This window comes from Psammomys obesus, unplaced genomic scaffold (genome assembly GCF_907164565.1).
Source record: "Psammomys obesus unplaced genomic scaffold, mPsaObe1.curated_primary_1811, whole genome shotgun sequence".
Lineage (NCBI taxonomy): Eukaryota > Metazoa > Chordata > Mammalia > Rodentia > Muridae > Psammomys > Psammomys obesus.
Window position 1 is genome coordinate 931135 of NW_026587216.1, and position 20070 is coordinate 951204.

The window sequence follows — 20070 nt, forward strand, 5'->3', positions numbered from 1 at the left end:
CCTAAGAAAAAAACACGCAAACACCTCTGTGGAGAGAAAGTGACTGAGATGAAAGTGTAAGAGTCTGTGGGGACCCAAATCTCCGAGAGACCTTGGCCACTGTGAGGACACTGTGTGGACAGGCAAGTGGAGACTTTGCCGGGACCTGATTATCATCTCAGTAGGATTATTCTGTCTGAAACTTGCCGAATAAGTGTGAGCGAGTGGGAGGAAGCGGGGGCATACCACAAAAATATCTGTCTCCCAATGCAAGCTTCTTAAAACAATTTTAGTTTGTTCTGTATCACAGAAGAAGGGGAAAAAATCAAAGGCAGAAACGTTCTCTACCTCCTCTTCACCTGTTGTAGTTGGAGGAAAAGCCTGGCAGGACTGGAACAGGGAAAGGGAAACTGAGTCAGTGTTTGTGGCGCTGTTCCTGACCCCCAGGTATAGCCCGTCTGGAGAACTGTGTTCTTCTGCAGCTAGGCTGTTGGTCAGAGCTGACAAAATCGAGGATGTGGAAGAGGGAATGCATGCTTCCTTCCTTCCTTCTCCATTACTGCGAAGCTGAGGGTCTTGTCAGTTAGAGTGGGTAGGACCGGACCTGCCAACGAGCTCAGAAACAGTTACTTTCCACTTGCCATCGTCAGCATGTCTGCTGGTTACACAGCTTGGTTAGTCACAGGTAAATGATGCAAATATGGGCTTCTCCAAGGCAGGCTTTGATTTTCTGGTCTCAGCACAACAGTCTCATGGTAGGCCCATCTGAGAGCCTTGCTTGACTTTTTCATTGAAAAACAAGCAAACAAACAAAACTGAAACGAAACAAAACAACAACACAGGGCTTGAAAACTATCTCGTGAAGTGTTTAAAGGCGCAGCGCAGCGTGTCTGCTATGAGCACTTTGGTACATTAGACATTTTTTTCGTGTGATGTAACTGATGCTTCATAGTAAGTGAGGAGTAAGTCAACATTTCTCCTTCTGCGAGCTCTCATGACCCCTTTGCACTTTCTTCTACAAGTCTGGCATGCTTAGATGTCTCTAGCAAGTGACACTATATGGTTTTTGTCCTTTTGTGACTGACATGTTCTGCAGTCTTAATCTTGTCAGTCTTCATTCCTGTCCTGCAATATGGCAGGCTTTTCTGTTGCACGAGGCTTAGTAACAGTGCTCTGCGTGGTTGGACATACCATTCCCCCATCACCCTATCAGAGCACAGTTCCTACATCTTGGTTGCTGTGACCAGTAGGCAGTGAATGTGGAAATGCAATTCTCTCTCTGACTTACTGATCTCTGTACTTTTGGGTAAAGATCCAAAAATTGAATTGGATCTATTTTTAACCTTTCGAGGAATGTCTACATCATTTTTCATAGTAACATCATTTTATAATCCCGCCAAGTGTAAAAGAGATTCAAATTTTGGCCATTACCACCCCCCCCTTGTGTGTGTGTGTGTGTGTGTGTGTGTGTGTGCATGTGTGTGTTTCAATTGTCATGCTAACTAACATGAGGCAGTGTTGAATTCTACTGATGGTGAGTAATATTGATCACCTTTTCACATTCATGTTGGTTATTGGTTTGCCTTTCTTAGAGAAATGTCTGTTTCTTTCATTGTGTGTTTTAAATTTGGGGACATTTCATATTTTCTTTTTGCTCTTATCACACAAGAGTTGCTTATGCATTTTGTACACTAACCTCTTATTAGAAATGTGATTTGAGCCAATCGTGGTAGCATGTGTTTTTAGTCCCAGCACTTGGAGGCAGAGGTGAGCAGATCTGCATGTGTTTCAGGCCAGCCTGGTCTACAGAGTGAATTCCAGGACAGCCAGGGCTACACAGAGAAACTGTGTTTCAAAAGAAAGAAAGGAAGGAAGGAAAGAAGGAAGGAAGGAAGGAAGGAAGGAAGGAAGGAAGGAAGGAAGGAAGGAAGGAAGGAAGGAAAGAAGAAATGAAGCAGAAGATATGGTTTGAAAATAATTCCATCCATGTGTAGGTTGTTTTGGTTTTTTTTGTTTTTTTTTTTTCCATGCTTTTGGTTATTTTCCTTGCTGAGCAGAATCTTTTTAGTTTGACCTAATTCACTTGTCCATTCCGTTCTCCTCTTTGCTTATATGTATTTGTGCATCAGAAGACTGTGGAAGTGTCTGTACTCCTCACAGTAAACCAACAGTTTCTCTGTGTTGCCCACCGAAATTCCAGTGACAACTTCCATTGAAGTAGAAAAGCAATCGTACCAGCAGTTCTGAAATTCATATGGAACCATCAAAGACCCTGAATATCCAAGACAGACTTAAAATGTTATTGCATGTGTGTATGATGTGCTGTGGGTGTGGGTGCAGACACGCTATTGCACATGTGTGGAGTTCAGAGGACAACTTTGTGGAGCCTTCGTGGAGTAAGACTCTCTCCTTGAAAAATCACTTACCTGTTGTCACCCCTGTGGAGGCTTGACCTTCGGTCACAGTCATATTGTAGAGGATAGCGTCCAGGTTTGACTCTTTACTCCACCATACTAGTCTAGTACGAATCTCATAAAACATAATGGAATCTTGCCGTATTATTTGACCAAAATGCACAAGGCCAGTACAGCTTATTTTTTTCTTGCATCAGAGTCCGGTTATCACCTTCATGTTACACTCCTTTATTGTCCGGCATTACTGGAGACTGTCACTGACTAGCCATAGACTTCCTAGGAGCATCAGATACTTTTGCTTCTGATACTTTTACTACTAAACTATCAAATATAATTTCTCTTATGCATAAGTAATACTGTCGGTGCCAGCCTTTTGTTCATGAAAACCATTTGTGAAAAGATAATAAAATTTAGTTCATGGTGTGTGTGTGTGTGTGCGTGTGTGTGTGTGTGTGTGTGTTGTATAGGACAGCTCTGCTGAATCAGTTCTCTTCTTTCACCTTTTTGTTTGTAGGTTCTGGTGGTAAAACTCAGAGGGCAACAAGTTCAGAATAACAAGTGCCACTGTGACATTTTGTAGAGCTTTAGTTCCTTTTCTTAAATGCCCACCCTCTGCGGAAACACACAAAATGCAAACAAACAGCCACAATGACATTTAATCTAGTTAAGAGAGTAAAATATCCTGAGTATCCCATTCACACTTGATGTTCAGGTTTTGGTTGAGAAAGAGTCACGTGTGCATTATCACTATAAAATGCACTTTTCTATAGACTCTCTGTAAAAAAAAATATATATTAACATAGTTAATTTTATGAAGAGTTTCCTTTGTTTCAGAGAAGGTATCTGGCTTGCAGAGAAATGTTGAATGATTGCCATATCACTAGGGTTCATAAGAAACACATTCTATAATCACATGGTGCTCATAAGAATGAGTGAAATATTTACTATGAAGACAACTTTTTTAATCATCATGCAGATGTTCTCATACTTAAGAGTCAGCCTTTCTTCTCCTCCCCAGTGGTAAAACATTAAAATAGACCCATTGGATAGCCAAGAGCGTGGGATTCCATACCATTGGGGCTGTTAGGCAGAGAAAGTAAGTGAAAAATAAAATTGCCTGTAGGTAGACCCTCTGTCTGGAGATGAAGGACTGGAGAATTTTTGTACCCATTATATTGAGCTCTAGCCACCACCCCCCTGGAGTTGTTGGGATCTCTGGGCCTTCCATGTTTCCTACCAGGAAACTGTTCTTTCTCCTTGGTGAAGATTCTCTAGAAGAAACAGGCTCCACCCTGCTGCCTGGACGTTACTGCCCCAGAATTATGGGACAAGGGTGGAGGCAGCTGCAGCTGTAAGAGCAAACTGTCCCAACATCTGACACTTCACTGATGGCCAGGCCATGTTCCCCTGATCTGTCTGTCCCTTCTTCCCTCATGTCTTCACTTAGATTCTCCTCAAAAAAAGAGTGACTCATATAAAGATAATAACCTTAGTGAATGATCTCAGTAGAAGATAAAGATGAACAAAACTAAAACAATGGCTGCTGGCTTTAGTGGGCATATACTAGCTGCCAGGTGATGAGGTAAATACCTTCTAAACATATTCTCTTCTGCTCCTCCTAACGGCCCCGGGAAACGTATGTTTTCTTTATCAGAATGTGGGACCTTAAGAAGTTATATGACTTAGCCAAGAGTCCCTAACTGTTCCTAATAAGGAACAGAAGCACGATTTGAAACTTAACACTGGTTTTCTAACTTAAACTCTCTTAAAGTGCCTTCACCTTGAATCATGGGGCAAAAGACCCATACTGTGACCACACCATCATTCTCAACACATGGTGCCAGAAGCAATTCCTAGCTGCTCCCGGCTTCAGTTTAGGGTCCTAGGGTTTCTATGAGCACTCAGCCTGGTCTTCCCGAGGAAGCCCCTGCACAGAATGTCTAGTCCAGGGAACTCACATTGCTATGGACTCCCGGGACATTAGCTACTGTTGTCCTCATTGTGTTTTACCTCCTTCCAAGCTCAGGGGAGAAACCATGTGGTGGTCAAGAATCAAAATATTTCCATGAGCACGTCAGCATCTCTCTTCAGGCCAAAAGGATGGGAAATGACCCTTAGCAAGAAGTTGTGAGGTTGGTATACAGGAAGTCTGGGGACAGTTGAGGCAGCTGGATCAGAGGTGGAGATAGATCACATTACCATCCATTCACTGTACTTAAATGAACGAATGGGGAGATTTGGGAGCAGTTCTGTTGGTTGGCCAGTTTATCTGTTTGTCTGTTTTTTTGTTTTTGTTTTTGTTTTTTTTAAGAAGAATTTCTTTTATGTGCATTGGTGTTTTGCCTGCATGTAGGTCTATGTGAGAGTGACGGCTTCTGAAGTTAACAGACAGTTGTAAGCTGCCACATGGTTGATGGGAATTGAAACCTGGTCCTCTGAAAGAGCGGTCAAGTACTCTTAACCACTGAGCCATCTCTCCAGGCCCCTCTGTCTGTCTCTTGAGGAAGGAAAGAACTGTAGAAAAAGATTGCCAGCCACATGCAACCTTCAAGAGCTCTGGATGATCAGGCCAATGGATCCTGACTCTTACTGCCCCTTCCAAGGGACCAGTGCAGCTGTGACATCACGTTACTGTAACCATCTGCTGGTGCAAGCCAGCTCTGAATAAAGATGTGTGCATGCCTGCACAGCACCAGGGAGGAAAATTCATGGGACAGTGCTGCATCTCACTGTCTTCCATGAGCTAGAAGTCCTTTCAAAGGCTTCCAAACAACCCCTTAATTCCAAGGGAACCCTCTGATTCTTCAAAGAGACCCTCTAAATGGGCTGTAGAAGAGACTGCTTTATACCCTATCGCTGTGTTCAAAATTTAAAAAAAAAATGAGGATTTGGCAAATTCTAACATGTTAAGTTACAGATGAGCTTTGGCATGTGTGACCTGTGAGTTAATCGGGATAGCACTTTCAAAGAGTTAACAAGGAAAGGTCTTTCCTAGTAAGGATGCTAAGAAGTGATCTGTTTTCTTACAGTCACAGGAGACTTGGAAATATAAACATGAACATGGTGCTCATTTTCTCAGGCTCTAGAGTCAGACAGTTTGGGTTTAAAACAGACTCGTGAAGACTAGCTCTGAATGCATTGCTTATTACAGAGGCATTTTCCTAGGCTTTGGGATTCCTTTTGGTTAAATGAAAAATATGGAATTGTGGTGGCCACTTTGAAAGCTGAAGATGTGCTGTGCAGGAAGCAGAATGTGGGACACATGGAGCATCCTTTAAAAATTTTAACACCATTGTCAGTGTCATTATTACAGTTGGATATTTTGCTTCTCCCCAATTCTTTTGCCGCTTCCCCAAGCTTCAGATAGTACTATGTTGGGCTCCACCTAACTGGCAGTGAGTCTAGACGAAACTCACCAGACCATGTGTGATCCAGAGGATGCCTTGGAAAATTTACTACTCTTTGTTACCTTGGCACCAACAACTGAGTGAAGACCACCTCCCCGTCTCTCTCTCTTTCTCTCTCACTCTCTCTCGGTTTATTACTATCAAGGACTGTGGGTGAAACCATGTTTCCAAAACTGGAGCCGCTCGTCTGAAGCCATCTCCCTTTTCAGCATGAGCTCTCAGAGTAAGTGAAGCTAACTTTCAGAGTTAAGCGAGTAGTAAATAGCCTCACGCTCAGTCTGTTTGCTCAGCCAGCCCACTCTGCGAAACAAGTACTATCTCTTGTTATTTCTTCTGGACAAGACCTTGCAGAAGGCATGCCCCTCCTTCTCACATTTGAAGGATTTAGTGAAGAAGCCCTTTATTTGGTAGGAGTTTCTCTCTCATCCTTGGATTCTTTACTCATTTTCTCTTTTGTGGCTTTCCTACCCTCCCCGCAATCGCAGAAACAACCTGCTTGTTCTCACAAATGAAGCCTACAAGCGTAGGCAACTGAAAAGTAAATGGTCTCCTCTATCTCACCGTCAAAGGATGCCATGTGTCTGTCCATACATCTCTTTATTCCAAGGTAATGCTGACACTCCTTGGTCTGGTTTCTGTGCACATACCAAGCCTACCTGTTAGTGGCACCCTACAGTGTTGATGCTTTTGTTTGTCCCCACCGCCCCTTGGTGCCAGGCCACAAATGCAACCCAACACCGTGTCCTGTTCGTCTCACATTCACCACCACCCTTCGTCGGTTTGCTGTGTTGCTCCACTTTGGCTGGGCGTTCTCTACTCTTGCCTGGGCCTTTCCCTCTTCTCATGCGTTACACTCCTTTTATGTATGTCGTCTCTTGAAATGTCATATTGCCCAGTGCACACAGTGCTATGCTTTGTTATTTTAGAGTGATTCGTAACCAATGGTATATGTTCAGCCTTTATTCCCCACTTGCTTCATGCTTTATGTGTTTAATCCCTTGTGGAGACTTTAGTGCCTTATCAAGACATGCTGTGTTTCATATATCTGCATTTTCCTTCCCATCCCCTTATTAATCTAAGGACACAGATGAACTGCATGAGCTTGTCTGCAGAATTATATTGTCTTTGTAGAACTCTTCATTATATAGTATCTTTCTCTAATGTTTACCGCCGCTGATATTTGGTAATGCTTTGGACTAGGTATTTTCAGGAATGTTGCTTTTCCTTGATGATGGATTTTCATTATGGAAGCATTTGCTATATAACGGAAATCTAGCATGCTGATAACCTCAGACCAAATGCCCACCTCCCAAATCAAACTGTAGTCCAAGAAAAGTTGTATTCCCAAGCTTAAATGGCTTTTCCAGCCTGTCACTGATATTCATGGCACTTTGCTGAGCCTAGCATGCATTGAGTGTGTATTGTGGAGGATCAGTGATTACTTCCTGAGTAAGCTGCAACAGGACATCAGCATAGTTCTTAACTTCTCCTCGTGAGCCCGGTCCTAAAGTAAATGCTCGGCCATGCATGCATGGGTGGTATGTGCCTTCAGTCCTAGCTTCTCTAGGGACTGAGGCTAAAAGGTCATTTGAGCCTCTAAGTTATAGACCAATATGATCACTCTTTGAAAAAGGAAAGAAAAGAATTAATTTAAAAGTAAAGCTAATACAAATGTTTCTTAGATCAGTTCAATTTTAATAAATATTTACAAACCACTTAATAGAATGTGAAGCATTATCTTAAGTAATATTTATGAGGGGTTTGTGTGTGTGTGTGACTCTTTAAGTAATTTAGGCCATCACATTATTTTGAAATTTGGTCTTCATAGTTACGAACATTGTCGCCATCTAGTGGCAAACTGTTATATCACATCTACAAACAAATATTAAAGTCCCAGTCTAGGCATATTTTATTCCATTAATAAATGTTTTCATTTTCATAGATAGTATTATTGAAAAAATATTTTAAGATGCCTAGTAATATTTTTAAAAACTAAAGTATAATGGATTTATAAGTTAAGATCTTCTAAACTGAATTGAAAAACTATTGTATTTTTTCTTTTTTATTTATTTATTTTTATATTAATAACAGTTTATTCATTTTGTATCCCAGCTGTATCCTCCTCCCTCATCCCATCCTCCCTCTCTCATCTCTTCCCATGCCCCTCTCCAAGTCCATTGATAGGAGAGGTCCTCCTCAACCATCTGACCCTAGCTTATCAGGTCTCATCAAGACTGGTGCATTATCCTCCTCTGTGACATGGCAAGGCTGCTCCCCCCTCAAGAGGAGGTGGTCAAAGACCCAGTCACTGAGTTCATGTCAGTCAGAGACAGTCCCTGTTCCCATTACTAGGGAACTCATTTGTATAGTGAGCTGCCATGAGCTACATCTGAGCAGGGGGTCTAGGTAATATCCATGAATGGTCTTTGGTTGGAGTATCAGTGTCATAAAAGACCCCTGTGCCCAGATATTCTGGTTCTGTTGCTCTCCTTGTGGAGCTCCTGTCCCCTCCAGGTCTTTCTATCTTCCCCTTCTTTCATAAGATTCTCTGCACTCTGCCCAAAGTTTGGTTATGAGTCTCAGCATCTACTTAGATACACTGCTAGATAGAGTCTTTCAGAAGTCCTCTGTGGTATGCTCCTGTCCTGTTTCCTGTTTTCTCCTTCCAGTGTCCATCTTGTTTGTCTTTCTGAGTGAGGATTGATCATCTTACCCAGGGTCCTCCTTCTTCCTTGGTTTCTTTAGGTGTATAGATTTTAGTATATTTATCCTCTATTATATGTCTAGTATCCACTTTTAAGTGAGTATATACTGTGTGTGTCTTTCTGCTGCTGCGATACCTCACTTGGGATGATCTTTTCTAGATCCCACCATTAACCTGCAATACTCAACGTCCTTAGTCATCAGGGAGATGCAAATCAAAATGACCCTGAGATTTCACCTTACACCCTTTAGAATGGCTATGATCAAAAACTCAAGTGACAACACATGCTGGAGAGGTTGTGGAGAAAGGGGAACCCTCCTCCATTGCTGGTGGGAATGTAAACTTGTACAACCACTTTGGAAATCAATCTGATACTTTCTCAGACAATTAGGAATAGCGCTTCCTCAAGACCCAGCTATACCACTCCTAGGCATATATCCAAAAGATGCTCAACCATATTATAAGAACATTTGCTTTACTATGTTCATAGCAGGCTTATTCATAATAGCTAGAACCTGAAAACAGCCCAGATGTCCCCCAACGGAGGAATGGATACAGAAATTGTGGTACATTTACACAATGGAATACTACTCGGCAATTAAAAACAAGGAAATCGTGAAAAACTATTGTATATAAAAATATAAATTAAATATTTTGAGGGATTCTGTTGACACTGATCCAATTAAACTCAGAAAAAGTAAACTCAAAACCACACATTGCTATACCTCTCTTACTGTTCATGTAGAATCTGGGGGGGGGGGCTTTCTTCTGTTTTATTTAACCCTAACGTTATCCTGCCAAATTAAATAGAGGAAGTTAGCACAGATGCTCTGTAGAACATTCCCATTCTTAGGTCCTCTGTGACTGTCTCCCTCCCATCCCTCCCTACTCTGCTGAACAGTATCTTACAGATGCGTATTGAATAGCCCTGAAAGTCCACTTGGTTACTAACTCTCTATGGAACAGCACAGGTATCCCAGCCTAAATTAACACCACTGCTTTTATGATTTTAACCACGGTATACTCGTAATAAATGTTCCCCTGATAGCCTTCTTTGCTGATTAAAAACCCACCTTCCCTGGCTTTCCTGAGGGTTAGCAAAGTGATGCAAAGCATGACTCTCACTGGGTGAGTCAGAGACCTTCTCTTTGGTCCACAGCTCCTGACATGTGTTTGTGCCTCGTGGACTCACGCCCTCTGCTGGGGAGGACTTCAGGAGCAGTACACTTACTGCAGTGACTGATCAGTCAGCTTCGCTAGAAACCTCCTGTCTTTGTCCTATAAAGTGAATGTTTGATGAGATAGTCCTCAAGTGTCTTGGCAGGACCGAATATGTTTATAATATGACACAGTTCTAACCAAATCTTACAAGGTCAGGGAGATGGCTCAGCCAGTAAAATCCTTGCCAAATAAGCCTGAGAACCTCCTGAGTTCCTGACTTCTGCGTCCACCCTGTCATGGGCAGCCACCTTTGGTGAGACAGAGACTAGGAAATCCCTGGAGCTCACTGGCCAGCCAGGCTCCTTTAGTCAGTCAACTCCAAGTTAAGTGACAGAATCTATGAAAGAAAGAAAGGAAGAGAGAGAGAAAGGTGGAGAGCAATTGATAGACACACTTGACAGCAACCTTTGGCTTGCACATATGCACATACGCACAGACATGTACACATACCTCACCTCCCATTACATACACACACAGACAATTTTAAGTTGGAATACAGTTTGGGGAGTGACCGAGCTACGCTAGGACTTTCCCTTTTTTTCTGCTTGAGAGTTTGATTCGTGTGTTGCTCCATCATAGATGCATAAGTGATCAGTCATTCACACACACCCCTCCCTGGCTTGGCTTACTTGGGACACTGGGATATAACCCTGAGTATTAATAACGCTAAGAAAGAAAAATTAGTGGGCCATAAAAAGTCTCTCTCTCTCTCTCTCTCTCTCTCTCTCTCTGTGTATGTGTGTGTGTGGTGTGTGTGTGTGTGTGTGTGTGTGTGTGTGTGTGTGTGTGTGTGTGGTTGCTTGTGCACTGAGACATGCTGAAAATTAACCCCAGGGCATTGTTCGTGTAGGCCAGTACTGGACCATTGAGCTACATATCCAGGCCAGGATGAAGATTCAAACGGTGGCATGCTGGTAACAAGTTAATCTGAATTCCTTTGTGCATTCAGTCATTGGTTTCAACCACATATCCTACGGCCTAGCCCAAGCAGACACTCTCTATAAGAGCTGCATTTGATGCTCATTTGCTCATTGACCATTCACTAGAGAAGTGTTTTTTCCGGGGAAAGTCTATCTGTGTTTCAGAGACTATCACATTGAAAGCTGTGTGTATAACTGTTTTGTGTCCTACAGATTTAAAAACCTTTCTTGAACTCAATGCATTTCATTCCTTCTATGTTCATTTATCTCACTTAGCACAGGGGTTCTGTTGTTCTGGGCTGTGCTGCTGGAGGTGGGACACAGGGCTTAATGTGTTTCAGTCAAACATTCTACCATTGATCTATGCTTCTAGCTCCAGCAAATGATGTGGATATTATATGCATACATATGTATGGTGTTTGGAAATTTATGTAGAACATGCTTTGATCATATTCACCCTCTCCCCATCCAACTTTTCCCGGATCTACCCCTTTCTTTCTCACTTAACTTTATATCTCCCTGAATCAAGGACAATATGTTCTGCCCAAATATTCTTGGGTAAATATGGCTTTCCACTGACGCATGGTAAATTTATCAGGGGCTACATTCTTAAAAAGGGACCCTCCCTCTCCCAACAGTTAACAGTTAACAATTATGGCACCTCAACTAGAAGTGAGACTTTGTCCCTTCCCCACTCCATTCTGGGATTTGGTCTGTCTTGATTTGCACAAATATTGTACATGCTGTCACAACAGCTGTGAATTCATATTGCAGCTACATGGGTGTGTCCAGGAGACATTTTCTTGTAGCCATTTCCTACTGCTGGCTCCTAACAAACTTTCCACCTCTCCCCTCTACACTGATCCTTGAGTCTTTGGAGGAGGGAGTCCAGTACATATGTTCCATTTAGAGTTGGAAATTCTGAACTTTCTAATTCTCTGGCCCTTGACCAGTGGTTCATCTTAGTGCCATTGACTATTTCAAATAGAAAGTGCCTCAGATGAAGGATGGGAGATGCATTAATATAAGTCTTTACGAGTTGAGCTCATCTGTATTCATTTAGCAGCATGATAATAGTAAATTCTGTCTTTGGGTCTATGACCTGTTTGTCATAGGTAATTGACCCAATTAATTTTCAGTTGACCATAAAGGACAAACAAGGCAATATTTTTGGTAGCATAAAGGATGCCACCCACGGTTCTAAGGTCTCTGGTAAACTTTCAGATAAAAGTTAAGTACTGAAGAATGAATGTCAGTTGTCTTAGCAAAGGGGAGGTGGGTAATCAAGAAAGAAACTCAAGAAGCAATGGCCAGAGAGAGGGACGGCAGTTCATTGTGAGCTGATTGTAAAGTGCCCGGTTGATGGTCTAGTTTGAATCCTGGGCTGAGAAGATGGGTGCTTGCAGTTGAGAGATGATCAAGACCTTAAGTCAAGCCAAGAAGTTTGTATTTTATTCTAAAGGCAAAATGAGTGTGCATATTCACAGCAAAGGATGGAGATTGAACAATTGAATAATTAATTGACTAAATTAATTAAATTATTAATAAAATAATTGAATAATTAATTCAAATTAATGATTGAGTAAATATAGTGTGAGAAGGGAGAGAAGCTCAGGGACAGGTGGATTGTGACATTAGACCGTGGCAGCTGTTCAGCCAAACTCAGATATTTACTGAATTACTGTGAGTTTTTTCTTTTCTGAACAGAATTCGGTGCTCAAAGTTACTTTTGCAGAATGGCTTCCATCTTTTTGGTTTTTTTTACAAAGACTTATGCTTTTGTCAAAAACCCTGGGAAATAAGAACATGAAGCCAATGTGATGTTTACAGTTGTGGGGTTTTGTTTGTTTGCAGTGCTAGGGCTGTTTGCATGCCTACTCCCATTCCATCTCTAGTTCAGCTACGATCAAGTGTAAAACCTCCCCTTCAATCCCAAGTCAGGCTGACTCCTCTGCTGAGACACCAGATGCCAGTGCTCCCACCAATGTAATTCTTTTTCCTCCATTCACAGTTTCGATGTGGACAATGGCACATCATCGGGACGGAGTCCCTTGGATCCCATGACCAGCCCAGGGTCTGGGCTAATCCTCCAAGCAAATTTTGTCCACAGTCAACGCCGGGAGTCCTTCCTGTATCGATCTGACAGCGATTATGACCTCTCTCCGAAGTCTATGTCCAGGAACTCCTCGATTGCCAGCGATATGTGAGTATAAGGATGGGCAGTAGAGACGGAAGCACTAGAAAATCCTGAGCAAATTCATCTCTGGAGCGGATGATGTCACAAGTGATGATTTCATCCAGCCATTCCAACCTCCCTTGATGCGGAGAGCGAATAAAGTCATCCGAGCTGAAGATGAATAGCAGATTTAGCTTGAGCACACTGTCACCTTGATTGGGGGGGGGGGACATTTTCTCAGAAAAATGTACTGTTTTGGAAAAGTGGACTTAAACATTTAATGGAAAAATTACCCTTAAAACATCAACTTATATTTATGTAAGATTCGTGTTTAAGATACTCAGCAACATGAATGCTTTATAATATTTTTAAAAGCCTTAAACATGTTGAAGATACTTAGGATATTGGGATGGACAGTGTCTTAACTATATCTCAATTGATATGTGTACAGACATGAAACTGGCAAAATCTTTTGGGGATTTTTGTACAGATTGAACCAGGTTTTGACTATAAATCACTAGAGGCAATATACCTGGATTCATTTAAGGCATGGCGCATATTAAAAGTGAATTAAGATTAACAAGTTTCAGATAATATGGGGATTAACCACTCGTTTCCCCCACACATTGTGTTTGTCTGCTTACTGTGCATCTGTGTTCTTTCTGTGTTGAGGGAACCTCTGCACAGACTCCTGTTCTCACGTGCTCTGTGCAGTGTCACATCTGGCAATGGGCACAGCTAGCCTCTTCTCCTCTGGATCCAGACTCTTGTCCTGCTACACACAACATCGTCTCCTAACACCAGCTTAGAACCTACTTACAGTCACTTTATGGAACCCCGGTGGGTCTAATGCTTTTCTTGGTACCCAAAAAGATCACCAAGGCAATATACCTAGCGACAGTCCCAGATGGACTTCTAGAAATAAATATGTGCCTTGCTCAGTTTGTAAACTTAGTTCTAGTGTTACTGGTGATATTGCTCTTTGTAACTCACTTCCCTTTGCCCGTGGGTCTCTTTCTGTGTTATCCTCATCCCTCTTCTGTGGGTTTCAAAAAGTTCATAGGATGTTTAGTTATAAATTCAAACACAATGAGAACATGTCTTGAGCTCCTAATCTGTGGAGATGGAAGGGCTGGTGTTAAACTGTTTGTAAGAAAATATGAGTACCACCTTGAAGTTTTACGAAGTAAAACACAAGCGCAAAACATAGGCCCCACAAAAGCTCTTTGCCCAAAGGAAATGGGAAGAAAGTAATGGGTTTAAGTAATAGTTCTGCAACATGTGGAGCAGGGAGGCTCTAGTACATGACATTCCTCTGGGTGCGAGAAGCAGACATGGTAAGAGTGGAGGAAGATTCAGGTCAAGTCCATCGGACCTGAGAGCCACCAAAGATCTTAGCTAGGGTTTGGCCTCCATCATGTTTCATCCTTATTGTATTTTGATTATTCACATTCTGTTTTTAAGTGATTGTACAGTGAAGAGATAATAGGGATGGGATTCGTATCAAAGCTCACAGAAACATGTGAATCGGCCACATGTGATGAAGAGCTAGATCAAGGTTATGCAGTGTGGCAAAGAGGTTGGCCCAGATGTGAGAGGCCTACAGAGCTGTGGTGTGTGCTTGTGTGTGTGCTTGTACTCGAGCACATGCATGCATGTGTACATGCCTGATACATGTGTGTGTGAGTATGGGTGTGCTTGTCTGCATTCGTGTGTGTGTTTACTTGTGTGTCTGCAGTGCATGCAGGCAAGTGTGTGTGTGTGTGTGTGTGTGTGTGTGTGTGTGTGTAGCTGGTAGAGAAAGAGAAACAAAAGGACTGACAGGTTTTTTTTAACCCTGACTGAATAAATAAATGGCAGTACTAACATGAGGAATAAGGGACGGAGAGTGGACAATGTAATGCCGAACTAAATAGTTCATTCAGCTTTTGTAGAATGGGGTAGGGAGAACTTGTGAGTGGTTGGCAAGAGGAGGACAAAGAGTAGAAGGAACATTCCAGGGGACTAGAGGAGACTCGAAGAACCAGTTACCTTCTGTAATTACGAGGTGTTTAGATGCCATTTGTGTGAAGCACCTTAGTCAGGAAATGAATGAAGTTCAAAGCCCAGTCGGTTGGGGAGTGAATTGAAAGCAGTTCCCTAAGCCAGTGGATGCATATTTTTATAAAACCGATGATAAAAGGGAGTGAGAAATTAAAGCTGACAAGGGAAGAAGTAGATTCAAGAGAAAAAAAAATTAAAATTAATAAATTAATAATACAAGCTGAGTGAAGGCCCAGAAGGTAGACTCAAAAATGGAGGGGGATTACCAATGAATGTTTAGCTATTGACACAAATGTGATCTTAAGAACAAAAAACAAGTTTCTGGAAAAGTGACAGAGGCTATGGTGGCTTTCTTTAGGGAAGACAAAGGAGAAACAAGCAAAAGAAAAAATATATAATAGAGGAGATGAAGGAGTGAAGGGTTTGGAGAATAAATGGCTAATATGATGTCTACTTTTCTATTCAAATGGAAGGCTTAACCGTTAACACCAATGATAGTGGGATGGGCAGCTTGAGGAATAGCTGAAAGGTGAAAGGTCAAAGCCACTACATGCCCAGGCCTGGTGGCACACACCAGTAATTTCAGATATTCAGAAGTTGAGGCAGGTTGATGGTATATTCAAGGACTGTCTCAGCTATTGCAGGAGTTCAGGACCATTCTGGGCAACACAGTGAGACCCTGGCTAAAAGAAAAATGTACAAATACGGCTGGAGATGTACCCCCAGTGGCAGAATGCCTATGTGAGACTCTAGATGTAAGTGCAGTGAGGAAGACCAGTAAGCTGATCAAGCAAAATAACACAGTAGAGAGATTGATAGAGGTCTACTCAGACCAAGAATCCACATACAGAGTCAATGTCTAGTCCTACTTCATTAAAAGAGAAACAACAAAATAGACAGCGACAGTACCTTTCCCAAGGACACAGAACATCGAAGAAGAGGGGTAGAAAGAATGTAAGAGCCAAAGAAGGGAGAGAGATGTGGGCAAAAAGACATCTTCCAGACATGACATGATAAAGCCATTGTGTGATGGACTCACTGCAGCTGTGGTTGCCTACCTAAGACCTATCCAAGACTGGGCCCGCCAGAATTTCATCATGAATGGGGTAAAGAACCCATGAGGCTCCAACCCTTCCCGAGGGACTATAGGCAATTAACAGGCAAGAAACTCTAATTAAACTCAGTGGCGCCCACACAAAAAGACATGGAAGTATAAGAAAGACTTGCTGAGAGAAGAAAGTAGGAGAGGGATGGGATGGGAATGAAAACAACTAACATTTGTTGTAGAATGAAAGGAACTGTTGATCAATTTAAAAATATCAAAAAGAAAGGTCAGAGAAAAACTTGGGTGAGGAATCGGACCCTCTTTCAATGGTTAAATGTCTGCTCTCTGAAATTCTAGTAAAACAATTCTGGGATGCTAATGCAGATGCTGTGTGTCACGTGCCCTCCATTCAAATCAGGAAAGACTAACTATGCATCTCCCCTTTATGAAAAGCTGGGAGTAGGTCACATCCTGAAAAAAGCCTTTATTCCCAAAGTCCTATACAAGGATGACCTCATTTTACCCCGTACCAATTGAAGAGTCTCTTTATCTCCTCAGAGGGCTCGTGTACTAATGACAAATTGAATCAGACCATGATGCAACTCTGTTTATTGTTGAAAAAATAATGTCTTGACGTAGTCAGCTTTCTGAGTTACTCTGTGTGTTTTCCGGGGAGAAATGAGGCATTCCTTTCACACTTGGTGAGAAACAGGACAAACAAAATAATTATGACTGCATGTTTAATTTAAGACATCATTTATCTTCCACATATAGATGAGTATGCTTCCCCTTTATTTGATGGCTTATGTGGCCATGTGTGAACCTGAGGTTCCTTTAACTAGTTTGTCTGGGTGCATGAAGATTGCTCAATCTTCACAGCTCCACTCCACAGTGCAACTGTGCTTTGTAGAGAATGACCTCATTTATAATCCACTCTGCCTCACTTGATGGTTCTGTATATATTATTCTTATCTGCTTTCCAACAGATAAAATCGCAGTGTCAAAAAGGGTTCGTAACTTCTTAAATTATTATTTTTATTTTTACATTTTTTTTTAGAATTAAAACCACTTTATTTTCCTTAACGCACAAAACACAATGCCGTTAGTTCACAGAGGCCAAGTGCTTGCCCAGCTACCCAAGCTTACAAGCCTCATTGAATCTCTAGAGTTAGAACTCTCTCATGGCTATTCTGAAGCAACGGAACTGTTAGAAATAAAGACCCACACTTCTACTATCAATAACGCAGAGCCAATTTACATTTCTTCAGGCGCTAGTTGGTGGTTTGTCTGCATGTTTGTCTGTGTGAGGGTGTCGGATCCCCTTGAACTGGAGCTATAGACAGTTGTGAGCTGCCATGTGGCACTGGGAATTCAACCCAGGTCCTTTGGAAGAGCATCCAGTGCTCTTAACTGCTGAGCCATCTCTCCAGCCCCAAGAGTTTGTAGCTCTTTGAATGAAATGCTTTAGGGAAAAAAAAAAAAACAAAAAACAAAAAACATTCTCTATAAGTTTGGGTATAATTGTTTAATTAATTAGGGAATGAGAAGAAAGAAAATGAGCACTTTCTGACAAGATGACATTGTCATATCATCCATAAATAAACAGTAATAAGTGGCCGAGTTACCCAACAGTGATGGTCAGAACACATGTTGTATGTAGCTATTACAGTTCTTTTTTTCTGAGGGTTTCTGAACCTGCTGTCTCATTTGATCCTTCAGTCCTTTCAATAGGGATATTAATATTAATAGGGACTAGGAGATCCGAAGTCCAGACATGTTCATCTTTCTAAAATACTATAAAAGTATTGATCATTTGTAATGAACATTATTTTGGTGATACCACTGTGAATAATATTCACGAGGAACCAGACAAAACTCGTGACCAGCTTCAGTACTATTAAGCACTATAACAATTTGGTGAAAAATAAACCATGACAAACCTTGAAGTACACAAAAACAATAAAGTATCCATGCATCTGACCCAGAAAAATGTATAAATTTCTATAGCATTAAAGAAAAACTCAGAATCTACAAATACTCACTTTAGACAAGGCAGATGTCTCTGGAAGCTTCCGCCCCGTTTATCAAATAGAAATGCTGCAACACGCTTGTCACATGAACATAAACACCTGAGTTTGGATCCCAGCACCCTTGTAAGTAGTGGATGTGGCGGTGATCCATACCTGTAATCCCAGAGCTGGGCATGTTGAGAAAGGAAGATTCCCTGGAGTTCAGACAGAAGAAAGGAATGTGAAGAAGCAATTGATCACCAAGAGAAAGAGAACATGCTCCAAAGTAAGGTGAAGAAGCAACTGAGGAAAATGTTCTCTGTCACCCTCTGGCTCACATATGTGCACGCGTGTGTGCGTGCCTCCCCACACCTGGCCACCAACCCACAAGTACACAAGCATGAGTGTAAACACACACACACACACGCACACACACACCTACACACAAGAAAAATAAGAAACACATCGGTGTTATCCTGAGCACAGTAAAGAAGTAAATGCAGGAAGAGCAGATGTGAACCACACTTCATGGTAAAACATTTGGATAACTGTAGACACAGCCAGGGAAATGAAGGCTGCGCTTGCTATCACAGAAAGGAGGATGGAGAATGACAGAAAGGAGAGACACGAAGAGGACGGCGTGATAAGCAGATAGCACCGTGTTTCTCAAAGTTCATGTCAAAGAATTCTAACTTCCCAGCCAAGTAGTAGGGAGTTCCGGTATTGTCCATGACCCTGTGAGCTAAGGTTGTGTGCATTGAAATCATGAAGATATGGGACTGCAGAGATGAGCAGGGCGACGAGCAAGGACGGGAGGTGTATTTATTACTTTTGTCATTGCTGTGCCGCTGTCCCCACCCCAGCGCCAAGCAGTTTATGGAAGGAAGAATGTACTCTGGCTCACAGTTTTAAGTGTGTGGGGAAGGAAGGCAGTAAGAGTTCCTCCAGCTGTTGAGGCAGGAGTGGGGAAGTCACATTTTACACACTGTCTCAAAGGAGAGATGGGACGAGTGTTGACGTTCCTCTTGTTTTCTCTTGTCCATTCATTCCAGGACTTGAGGCTGTGGCAGTGTGGGTACAACCCACACTGAGGATGGGTCTTCCCACCTCAGAGAACCTCCCTGGAAACGTCCTCACAGACATGCCCGGAGAACAGTCTCCTAAGTCATCCTGAATCTCATCACAGTTGACCATAAGATTAACAACCACACAAGACAAAGAACATTTCAATCATAAGACTGTAATCCATTGTCTGGAATTCTCTTGCTAGTGAACATATGTCCTCACCCTCATGGCAGATTGCCACACCTTCTTCACAGTTACCCAGTGTCGAGCCCCTCCTCACTGTGGCTTATACCCAGTAAGTAACTTGGTAGTATCACCCACAGGGCTGGGCTTAAGGAACACAGGAGGATTGCCTATGTATCTATTCGTATTTTCACTCTGGGTTAAGTAATTCTTCCTTGGATTCTTTCTGGAATGTCACAGAAAGAAAATCAAAACAAAAGCAGACCTCATTCATTGCACAGAGTCTGAGCCTCACTAGACTAGAGAAAACTGTGTAACCTCTTTGAGATAAATTTTAGGTTTGATTGATTGATTAATTGATTGGCCTTGTCTGCAATCAATATTTTAATTTTTTGCTTTATTTTTATGATGACAGGTAAGTTTCCAGTTTATTTCCTTTTTGTTTGCTATTTAAATTCAAAGCTAAGCCACAAGCAGGTACAACCAAGACACCTTTATCTTGCAGTTACACCCTCTTGTGGGATCTTCCTCCAAGTTTGGCAGCTGACCAGGCTAGCACGGAGTGTGGAGAAGACTTTGTTAGGTAGCACTGTCATGAAGCTGGGGGATGGGGAGGTAGTTGGGACAAGGGTAGGTTCTCAGACCTGGCTCCTGAGCCCTGCCAGCTCCTGGTCTGAAGGTGAATGGTGAGAACTAGTCCTATCCAGGGACTAGGAAGCCACCTACTCTTGCTGTCACGGGTCAAAATGGAAGTATCATCCTGGGTCTCTGCCTGCTAAGTGCCCTAGTGCCAAACCCAACTGATGCCAGCTGCTGGCAGGGTTCCTAGACTGGCAGCATCCTCACGGCATGCCAGGGGTTCTGCCTTGACAGCAGATAGAGAACTTTCCACGAAGCAGAATCG

The 20070-nt window shown here is 42.2% G+C and overlaps 1 protein-coding gene across 2 annotated transcripts in view; it reads left to right on the forward strand.

The window, feature by feature from the left end:
- Pde4d (phosphodiesterase 4D) overlaps window positions 1–20070 on the forward strand; it is a 678798-nt gene that overhangs the window by 465379 nt on the left and 193349 nt on the right. For both annotated transcript variants that reach the window (XM_055603448.1, XM_055603449.1), the window contains exon 2: window positions 12657–12848. In XM_055603448.1, coding sequence (XP_055459423.1) covers window positions 12657–12848 — 192 coding nt within the window. The remainder of the gene's footprint in view (window positions 1–12656; window positions 12849–20070) is intronic.